Genomic DNA, 11,492 nt, shown 5'->3' with positions numbered 1-11,492 from the left:
GGCGCCTCCACATGAACAGCTGAGTAAGAGTTTGTTGCCAGAGTTTGGATGTTTATTGGCCAACTTTAGTTGCTGTGGATTTCACTCACATTCAGGCTAAATATAAAGTTACAGAAAGCAGCTGGTTAGCGTAGCTTAGCACGAGGACTGGAACAAGGGGCGGAAACTAGCCTGACTCTGAAGGCAAAACATAAAAACTGCACACCAGCAGAGACGTCATGTCCATGTTAGAGAGGTATGTGTTGTGGTTAGCACTGAATAAAAATTATGTTTAGAATCATATCTATGTCAAACAGATATAATACAATAGTAGACAGTAAATAAAAACTGACATTACAATGCTTTGGTTTTCTAAAAAATAAATTCTGAGACTTCACCAGATAAAGAGTTAATCAGTCTAGAGTGATCTGCGTTTTTTTTGTTGTTGTTGTTGTTTTTTAATAGATACATAAAATAAAACTGAAAAAAGCAGTTTGGAACCGTCCTCATATAGTGTATATGTTTATATAAATATGTATTTTTTTGCTTGGGAGGACTTGTCATACAGAACTTTGTTGTGCTGATTTAAATCGTCAAACTACTTTGTTGTGTTTGCAACAATTTCGAGACAATTCTTTTGGTCAACATCGTCCTTTCTGTAGCTGAAATATTTCCAAGTATCTCGTTACATTTCTTTTTTGCAGACTAATATTCCTTTTTCAGTGTTTCTCCTCGCTCGTTTTGTATCAACAAACTCTGTCTTTTTCAAAACAAATAAATAAAAACTTGGTGCAAAATGACGATGAGAGAGACTTCCCTTCTCATTTCACGTCTTGACTACCTGCTCATGCAACAGTGAGATATTGATGCTGATTGCTCATACAGTGTGCAGCCCGTATGATTAGTGTTAACTAAACACGCCTGACCTTTCATCCCTTCCATCCAGATCAATAATAGATTTGTTTTAATTGGGGAGCAAATTATTTGTCTGCAGGAGGAGAGCAGTGAATCTGGAATTAAACTTTTTCGTGACAATGCGTTGCAGTAATGTAACTGTGACAACCCAAACACATGATGCCTTTATACAAGCCTGTTCAGTCTATTCAGTCCTCTATTCCCTTATCAATCCTGCTCATAAACCACAACTTGTCATTTTTACATTTCGGTTTTTTGTGCAGATTAAACAAACAAGATGTAATATTTAATAATTAGTGAGATGTGATGATGATGCTTCCCTCAGGCTTCCAGGTTTCCATATCAAGCTGCTGGCTGTTGTCATCATGTCTTATAAAAAAATCCAATGATTCAAGGCAAAATAAAACCCATACTTTTACAACAGTGCAAACTCAAGGTTAAACACACTTTCGCCCACCCGGGATTGTTCTGTCTCGCTCAGGTGTCTGGACACTTCAAGTCTGGCTGATCTCAGGAGGGACTACACAGGAGCAACAGCTATTCATTATTCAGGAGTGGATTGGAAAGACAGTCAGCGCACCGGCAGGCAGGCAGGCAGGCTGGCGGTCTGGAAAAACCCTGACTTCTGCTGCTCAGCCAGTCAGCCAGCCAGCCGGACACAAAATAGTGAAGCCATGGCACATATAAGTGCAATCAGGGTTAGAAATTGAATCGCAGTTGTGGATGTTGCTGCTGCACGGTGCCACACAAACAATTCACCTGCTGAGACCTGATGCATGTCTGTGAATGTCAGGGAGCAGAATTCATGCAAAAACCAGGAGATAGTAAAGGATTTTTAAAAAAATGTTTTGCTGCATATGGAGGCAGCTGATGGGTTTAAGCAGGTAGCATGAGAGCAAAGAGCATCAGAAAGTACAGACAGATGGATGGATAGATAGTCTGCATTGAAAATCTGACATTCTTAAAGGCTTCAGATGTTCCTCTTGTGACATGTACACTTAAAGATATCAGAAGAAGAAGCACACATCTAAATAATTTGTATAAAATTGCTGCAGTTTTTCTCCTTAATCTGGATTTCAGATCAAACAAACGTGAATCAATGAGACTTGTTCAAGCTGGAAACATCCCCCATGTGTGAGACTTTGACCTTACCTGCACGACACGGTAACTTCTATTTTAGTTGCAGGGACTCTGGTGTTGAGAGGATCGAATTCCCCTATTGATGCCATCATCTCGACTCACGACGCTAGTGAGCATCCGCGAAGAAAGAAGGAGAGGAAAAAAAATATATATATATAAAATAAAGAGATGTGATTATTCACAATAGCTACGCGATGGCAGTAAATCCATTGTAGAGATCTTCCTCTGGGGTTTTTTGTGTTGCTTCTGGAGCAGCAGCGAGCAGCGCAGGAGAGAGAGAGAGGCAGTGAAAGTTGTGAGGCAGATTTAAAGTTCATTCATCCTTCATGCGTTCACCGTGCGCTCCCGGTGTCCGTCCGGTGCCGAGGAGGAGGAAGAGGAGGAGGAGGGAGGAGAGCGCAGCCAACCGGAGGCACCGGCAACAGCAAGGTGTTCTCTCTCTCTCTCTCTCTCTCTCTCTCTCCGCCTGTGCGTCTGTATGTGTCATTAATTCACTCCCATGAAATCATCTGTTACTAAGACTGAATATTATTCGAGGCGCGCATACCTTCAAAATAAATTGCAAAAAAATCACGCAAAGCTTCAGACCTCTCTGTCTCTGTCCTCCCCTATAACGAGGAATTCCCCCTATGTGTCAAAACATAATGAGCATTTTCTCATCAACAATAAATGGGTGGTTAAAGGATTCCTCTTTCGCCAAACCTCTGCAGACTGGGAGTCACCTTGTCAGCCGGTATCCATCTATAAATGCCAACACCTTGTGCACTCATGCAGCCTCATGTCATCCCACCTCTGTGCTGCACTGTCAGGACTAAACATCCACTGTGGTCATCCTGACGAGGTTCATGCCAATCATGCTGGATGAGGATTTTTTGTTTTTTTTTGTCTTGGATGTCGTCTGTAGAGATTTATATTATCCATCCATTATCTACGCAACGTTCACTCCTCACTAGGGTCGCAACAACAGCTGCAGTGAGAACAAAAAATCATGTCAAACAATAGTGCTAAAAGATATGATTAAAAGATGTGCTGCTATTATTAAAATCAATGTAACTGTGTATTATGATTTATTTTGAGAAGGTATTGTGTGTTGTGTAATGTGCTTAATATTCTCATGAGACACTGTGAAAGTGTCAGTATATAAGTTATTATTGTCATATAATTGGTATTGGTATATATAAGTGTTCAGCTTCTTCCAAAACCCTTTACTAACTTTAAAACTTGGATTTTCTGTGACAAATGTTGACTTTTGTTTTAAATTTTTGTTTCAAAATAAAGAAAAAAACAAAACAATAAATAGACTTTTATTTTGGCGGTGTGCTTTGGGTGGTTAAGATTCCTCTTTTGCCAAATACTGTCAGCCAGTATCCATGGTGCCATCTATAAATGTCATCTCCCCAGCACCCTTTGCACTCATGCAGCCTCATATCATCCCACCTCTGTGCTGCACTGTCAGGATTATGCATTCACTGTCCAGGTTCATGCCAAACCTGCTGGAGCCCATCTGAGCCAAATGTTTTGGTCTCGATTGAATGTGCTCCCAAAGTTTCATCTTGCAATTTAGTAGGGAACAGAACGTGAGGATTTTTTTTTGTCTTGGATGTTGTCTGTAGAGATTTATAATATCCATCCAACATCTATACACCGCTTGTATCGTGGGGGGTCTGGAGTCTATCCCAGCTGACTCAGGGGGATACCCTGGACAGGTCACCAGTCTATCACATGGCTACACAGAGAGAGACAAACAAACACACTCACATCTACAGACAATTTAAAACCTGTACAAACTCCATGCACAAAGAACCCAGGTGTCCCAACCAGGACGCGAACCGCCAACCTCCTCGCTGCGAGGCGACGGTGCTAACAACCGAGCCACGGTGCAGCCCAGATTCATATTATGCAATGTCCTTCACACCCTCTGAGCTGTCAGAGAAACTCCAATTTCCACTCATAGCCACTGAGCCAAGTGCGAGGCGCTCGCCCATCTGTTTTTCAGAGCGAGATTGTGCAAGCGGTGCACTGTCTGTGGCGTCATTTAAGAGGACGACTGCTGTGTCTCTAATTAGTGCTACTACGGCTCGTTCTATAGCTCTTGATTACTGCTGCGACCGCGTTTCTATTGATTTTTTAACCTTTTCCATCTTTGTGAAGTCTCACAGTCAGGCTTTTCAGTTCCTCAGGTGATTCCTTTGCTATGTGGAGCCATGATGCAGACATGCAGAGAGACGCTGGTCCGAAACTCAGAAGGTTCTGGTGTTTATGGGTCATTTTTACAAGCAGTTGGAATAATCGGAAATCAGAAGTGTGCTCAAGTTTAACGAATAATGTTATTCTAACTTGTGATCATCAGAGGTGTAGTCACTTATGTTGCACTGAATGTCTAGTGTATTTCAATATGATCTCTCCTTTTATTTTATGGATTGTTCATAAACCTAATCTTCCACTGGTCAGCCTAGAAAATTTCATCATTCACCCAAATCTTCTAACCTTTCCGTCTCCTCCCTCTGTCTCTGAGAGACAATCCCCCTTCTGTGTCAAAACGTCATGAGCATTTTCTATTTCCGAGCCACCAGTGCATCATTTAAGTTGTGAAAGTTATCTTCTTTTTTTTTTAAATTTAGATAATGTACAGTGAGAGGATGATATATGTGTAACCGTGGCTCTAAGTTGGAATAATTAAAAGTAAAATATAATGCTGTAACACTCTCGAATAAAGGTGCAAACATATAGCCCACTTAAGTAATAGAAGTCAGGCTTTTGCTCTGCGGTTGAATTTACTGGAGCAGCTAATCCTGCAGAAATTGGCAGTCTGTTGAAATTTTCACCACTCGGTACATGGTTCTCCCTCACAGTGGAATGATTTATATCAAACCATTTGGGGATTTTTTTTTCTATATATATATATATCCTTTGCTAGACTCATAGGCATCCACACCGTTTTTTTCTTTCTTTCCTGAAGGCCTTCGAGAGTTCTTTAGATCTTGGCATGACACCACACACCCTAATAGCAACGTGAACAGCAGAGCCTAGATGTCAGAGGTTTAAATAAGACAAATTCCGCCTGTCTGTTGTTGAAGAAGCTCTAATCAATGGGCCTAATCTGATGGCTTTTAAGGTGTGAGAAATGTAGAGGTGTGTGTTTACTTCACCCGCGTGACTGATCTGTTTTTAGAATCCACTTAAATGATGAAAATAGCCAGAAAATGGCATTCGTTTCAGTGTATCAGCTCTATCTGTAGGCACCGTTTCAAAAAGGATCAAATGTGTGCTTGTTCAGAAATGCTGATCGTTTTACACACGAGTGTGAGATCAGCACAATAAATAATAGAATTAGTAAAAAGCCAATTGGCTCTTTTGGCAACATGCAGATTTTTTTTTATCTGATCACCAGTTTTATTAAAAGCAACACAGCTCTGACCCTGTTGTGCTTTCAGAGACTGACCAAACACCCCCTTCTCTTTGTTAGTGCAGTCTATCCACAGCAGCATATCAATTAATGTATGTAACTGTGAATTTGCAGTCGGTAATAACGGGGAGACGTGTGAGCTAATCTCATAAAATCACTTGTTCATGGTGAGCGAGGAGAATTCATAATACATCCTTCATTAATTCATAAATGAAATTATCATGAGTCATGCATTAGTTAGGCAGTTTCTCTGTATATACAGTTTGTACAAAGCGTCACCACAGATGCATTGCAAATGAAGCACCGTGCGAGCTCAAGCGCTCTTTGAATGAAGTGAATGAAACACTGGCGCTGATTTACGAACAATGGCTTCAGAACGCGAGTGGACTTAAAGCTGCATCCTTACTGCTGACAGCTTTTTAGAATTAGGACAACACAATCATGTATTTGCACAAAGTTACCTGTGTTTTTATCTGTACATCAGTTTGTCATTTTCCATCATTTTATTGTTGCATTTAAACATGTTAATACATTAGATTTCCATGCGCTATTATCGAACATGGAGTCTCCACCAACCTGGAGAGGGCAAGCCACCTTTTTCCGGTCGAGAACCATGGCCTCAGATTTGGAGGTGCTGATCCTCATCCCGCTCGCCTCACACTCGGCTGCAAACCGCCCCAGTGCACGCTGAAGGTCCTGGTTTGATGAAGCCAACAGAGCAACATCATCTGCAAACAGCAGACATGAAATTCTGTGGTTCCCAAGCCGAACCCCTTCCTCCCCCTAGCTGCGCCGAGAAATTCTGTCCATAAAAATAATGAACAGAACCGGTGACAAAGGGCAGCCCTGGCGGAGGCTAACGCGCACTGGCAACAGGTCTGACTTATAACCGGCAATGCTAAGCATGCTTCTGCTGCGGTCGTACAGGGAACGGACAGCTCTTAACAGAGGGCCCTGGACCCCCCGGAAGAGCTGGGGGAGGTGTGTGCGGATCGGGAAGTCTGGGTGGCTTTGCTAAGGCTGCTGCCTCCGCGACCCGACTCCGGATAAGCGGGAGAAGATGGATGGATTATCAAACATGATTATTGTCTAGTCTGATTATAATACTGAAGGAAGTTGTGTAGTTAGCTAAAATAGGTATCTTACTGTTTCATGTAAGTACCTGTCGCCTTATTGCTGTTGCTATGGTGACACAAACAAGAAACTTTGGATTCTCTGTAGCTCACACAAAGCAAAAACACATCTCCTGTGAACCGTTTGCGAACACATTCTCTATGACCATTGTGACACTTCACAGATCATTCAACACGTGTCCCAGTTATCTCTGTTTGTGTGTGTGTCTGTTCTTCGTCTGTCTCGACAACTGTTTATCCAATCACACCAAAACTTGGCAGGTGAATTGCTGGGGAGCCAATGAAGTGCAGTGTTGAGTTTGAAGCAGATTGGACCAACGGTGGCCATTTTTCGTGGGTCTTGTTGCAGCCCTCAGCCTGGCCTTTAGAGCTGCCTACAGGCGGAGCCAAAGTTTACCCCGATGTCGGCGACATCATCATCAAAGCTAAGATTGTAGAAGGTTGTCACAAATAGAAGACATCAGAGTTTATCCACTGGAAGCAGGTAATGCAAGTTTTTATCAGCATGTAAAGGTGTGGAGGTTGGGGCAGCTGAAGGTGGTGTCCCATTCTTCCGTTATGTGTGAGGCTAGAATTTACTTCCTGTCACAGATCTGCAGTGAAAAAAATGATTTAGTCGCCCAACCTTAGGATTTGTTTGCTGTTTTTTCTTCGTCTAAACCCACCTGCCATAGTTGCCATGTGTAGATATTGTAGAAAATAATGTTGATATCAATGATATAATCTGCTACCAGTGTTTTTATCTGGTACCAGGCAACATATTTGAGTCACATCAATCATATTTTTTTTACAACCAACATCTACGTCTGTGCTACACATGAACCCACGTTTGCACCCGTGGATCAGATCCAAATTTTATCCTGGTTCTGTGGCTCCAGTCATATTAGGAATGCAAAACCCGATTTGTGTTGTTTAACGGACCTCCTTCAATGAAGACAGCCTAACCTGTCGAGCAGCAAACACCCACGTGGAACTGACGATTTTAGCAATGACTCATTTACAGTGAACTGACGAAAAACCGCATGCGATGAGGCCATCGCTGGTGTTATTAATTACACCTGTGTGTTTCCTGCTTTCACATTTGCACAGTCAGAATAAATCTGAAACTAGAGGTCAACTAGTTTTTTGTTTTTTTTCACAGAATACATTTTGGCATTAGGTTTAGGAAGGGGATAGTACTAGAGATCATACAGAGACAAAGATGTCTACATCGACTGCACTGAGACACTTTGCTTGTGTTTAGACTGTTGTTACATTAAATCACCTGTAAAGCAGCATCCAGCAGTGGTGGTGGATCCATCGATGACTGACAGATACCCACACATCTATCAGTCTCCTCATCTAACCGTCTATCATAGAGGGAAAGATCAATACATAGATGACAAATAAATATATATATATATGGATGTAAACTAACTATCCGTCTCTTCCCATCCATGATAGGTGATGGATATACAGATATGGACGTCTGTTTTTCTATCAGTGTCATGGATGGATGGATGGATGGATAGGTATGCATACAGGTTTATTTATCCATTACCATGTGTCAGTGATGGATATCCAAATGGATGGCCGTTGATAAATGGAATATATTCACATAAGACCGGCGATGCACATCAAAACATACACAAATATTGACCAGAGACTGTGTTAAACACTGACAGATTTATTTTGGAGTACAAGGTAAGTGTCACACATGAAAATATGTAGTAAAAACACGTTCATGAGCCATCGTTTAGGATGTTTGAAGATTGGTTAGAAGCCAGAATCTTTAAGTTTTTCTCAAGCCTAGGCAACACTTTCTATGAGCTTGTTTAAAAATGCTGCTGTGTCTGAGGCAGCGTAAGGTTGGATTTGTAACCTTACGTACACAGAAAAACAAGAAAGATAAAGACATGTACTTACACGCCACCAAAACAATCTGCACAAAAAAACTCTCTAAAAATTAGCTTTGAAACCATTTTCTGGTAAACGTACGCGAAGCACGTGTGTCACTCCCACATTAGAACACACTCCATGCAAATTTAGTTAAATTATTACAAAGTGCACAGAAAGACCGTGGCTTCGCCGTATTACTCCCCCCTATGTAGTCTCTGGATCTCTGAAAGTCCCATAAAAGCACACATGGGTCATTTGCTCCAGCAGCTTATTATGACCAATTCAGCAACCAAGAGCAGCCACATGGGGCTATATATATATATATGTCATTTCAGCAATCACAATCTCACATTACACTGAAAAGGAGGAAGTCAGGTGACAGGAGAGAGCCACATATAAGGAGGATGTCAGGGTGGATGGCTGGGCCAACAAAAAATTGGATTTGAACACAGAAGACTGCATTTTTTAAAAACTGTTTTAAACCAATAATGAACATGTAATGGTGGAAGGTCTTCTAACCTTAAAAATCTTTTCCTAAACTGAACCAAAGCCTTTGTCTTTACTTATTTTCACATTTTAAAATGGTTCACTATTTATCTTTCAGTAGTATCTTTTAATTAAGTGCATGTGGCATATGTCCTGTCACCACTATGTCCCCATGGGTTATATCATAGCGGATATGCTCATTTTGGCTTTAGACTTTCATATCCAAATCTTTTTTTCATGAGAGACCTGTCTACAAAATCATAAATACACTCAGTTTCAGGATAGACATGCATGAAACTCACACATTTTCCCACTTTTTAGAAAATAATGTGCAAGCGTGATTACAAATTTATGAATAAAAGCTTTTAGAGAACGAACCCTCAGAGCAACAGTTTTCCAAATTTCAATGATTGGGACCGTTAATGGTAAAAACGTCCTCATGACCTGACATCTTATATATACCGTGTTTAAACCAGACAGCAGCAGTGACTCTGCAGTTTTATAAATAAACAAGATGCAATACTGCTCCTTTCTGTTGGTTGAGAGGACAATCACACCTTTTTTTTTATAAGATGGTAAGAGAGAGAAAAAGTATCAGCTGTGGTGGAGAGCAGCACACTGTGATATACGGAGGGTTTGAGATGAAGGGAAAGTCGTGCACACAACATCACTATAATCATGTGGAGTTAAAATTGTAGAGGATAGAATGGTCGCTTGATTAAAGACGGACAAAGATGACTTGTTTCTCTACAAGAAGTTAGCTTAAATTCAGCTAGTAGGTGTTCACAAAGACTCTCTGATGAAAAGTGTTTTACATATGCTCGAAGGCATCATGTATGAACTAAACAGTCAACACCACGGCTGAGCATTTCCGCCTTGAAGCTGCAGCACACTGATGACATTCTCAAAAACACAGATTCAGAATTTCGGAGGTTTCATGCGTGGCAAACATAAGAAACCGATCCTGTCAACTTGCAGGCTGCAGGCTTTCTGCATCAATATTTCTCTTTAGAATCAGCTTTGGGTTCAAACTTGTATGACTGTATTACTCCAGTGTTACAACCACTGTGTAGCAGTGCAGTGTTTGAGCAGAGTGAGCTGGTGTGCTGGAGCTGCAGGAGCAGACCACCGGTACAGGAGCTTCACAGATCCACATAGGAGGCAAAGGAGCTACATTTGAGCCATTTTAAACAGGAAAAGGTGTTTTTTTTTGGAGAACAAAACAACTTCTCCAACTTAAAAGTGAATCTGGTGTGACAACATTGCAAACATGGGACTAGTTGATGGAATTGAGACATTCGTAACAGAATTGGCTCATTTTCAGCCTGCAAAAGCTCAATCCAAGCATGACAACGGAGTGTCGCGCACCAAATTTTCCAGTGGGAGTTCTTAAGTTAAGCCAACAGCAACAATCTGATGTATTGCATAAAAGCCTGTCAAATCTTATGGCAGCCCCGAACAAGAAAACACCATCACGCTTCCAACATTTCAGCCGCCCTGGTCGTCAGGGAGGCCGGCATTAGCAGAAATATATATTCACAGGAGTAAAATAATCAGTCGGCCGGGTTCGCACACCCATGGTCAATTAAAAGAAACAAGCTGCCATTTTCTAATGAGATGTCCGCGCTTCTAAATCTGGAAGGGGCGACTCAATAATTTTCCATTAATCAGCTCTCTTGAAAGCAACACGACACACTCTTTAAAGCCTCCCACCGTGACCTCATCGTCTCATCCTCCGCAAGAAAAAAGAAAATAGCTGCTATTTTGCGAAACTGTATTTTTGGAGAACAAAGCCGCTAACGTCAGATAAACGGAAGGAGCAAATACCACAGGAAAGAGGAGTAAAAAAAACAAAAGAAATATTAACATTCAGCACGAGATGAAAGGTAGTGGAAGAGAAAGGGCTGCAGATGAATACGATAATGAGACAATGGAAGCTGGATCTCTTACAGAACACACAGGTTGAATGATTATTTGCTCAAAACAGACTCATCTCAGGATTGGCTCACAGATAATGGACATTGAGTGTGACAGTATCAGCTCTGTCTTGGCCCTGTAATGACAAATAGATGTTATTCTCAGCTATGTGTCCGTCTGTGTGTGTGAGTGTGTGTTTGCCTCTCTCCGTTTGCATGTGCGTGTCCGCAGATTCACTCAATTTTGCAGCTGATCAGGCAGAAATTGAAATTTTTCACGGGCCGAAGAAAAACAGCGGAGGGAGAAAATAGCGAGATGGAAGGAGGGAAGTGTGGATTGGACGAAGAGTAGAACCAAGAGGACAGAAGAGAAAGTCTGGTTGTTTACCCAATTTCCTGACTCTGGATGATCTATAACAGGATGTGTAATCGGATGATAAAGGGGACGGTGGCTTGGAGCGTGTGCTCCGAGTGGCAGCTAATTATCCAAGGAGGAGAAATCCTGTTTAGTTTCCATTTCACTGTGCAAAGCAAAGCAGGTGTCTGACAAATGGTAAAAGCCTCCTGCAACAATATACACAGAAAGGAAATAGATATTTTCCTCATTTGGCTATTTTTTTTTTTGTCTACTTGTTCTCC

At 41.5% G+C, this 11,492-nt stretch overlaps 1 protein-coding gene across 1 annotated transcript in view; it reads right to left on the bottom strand.

Moving 5' to 3' along the window:
- The window catches only part of LOC103367790 (copine-9-like), a 109,083-nt gene extending 106,960 nt beyond the window's left edge, over positions 1–2,123 (bottom strand). The window contains exon 1 of the mRNA XM_008295920.1: positions 2,047–2,123. Within this exon, the coding sequence (XP_008294142.1) occupies positions 2,047–2,123 (77 nt within the window). The remainder of the gene's footprint in view (positions 1–2,046) is intronic.
- Between the last annotated feature and the right edge of the window lie 9,369 nt (positions 2,124–11,492).

This window comes from Stegastes partitus, unplaced genomic scaffold (assembly GCF_000690725.1).
Source record: "Stegastes partitus isolate 25-593 unplaced genomic scaffold, Stegastes_partitus-1.0.2 Scaffold1086, whole genome shotgun sequence".
NCBI classification, from domain to species: Eukaryota; Metazoa; Chordata; class Actinopteri; family Pomacentridae; genus Stegastes; species Stegastes partitus.
This window is presented reverse-complemented; position numbering and strand designations above follow the sequence as displayed.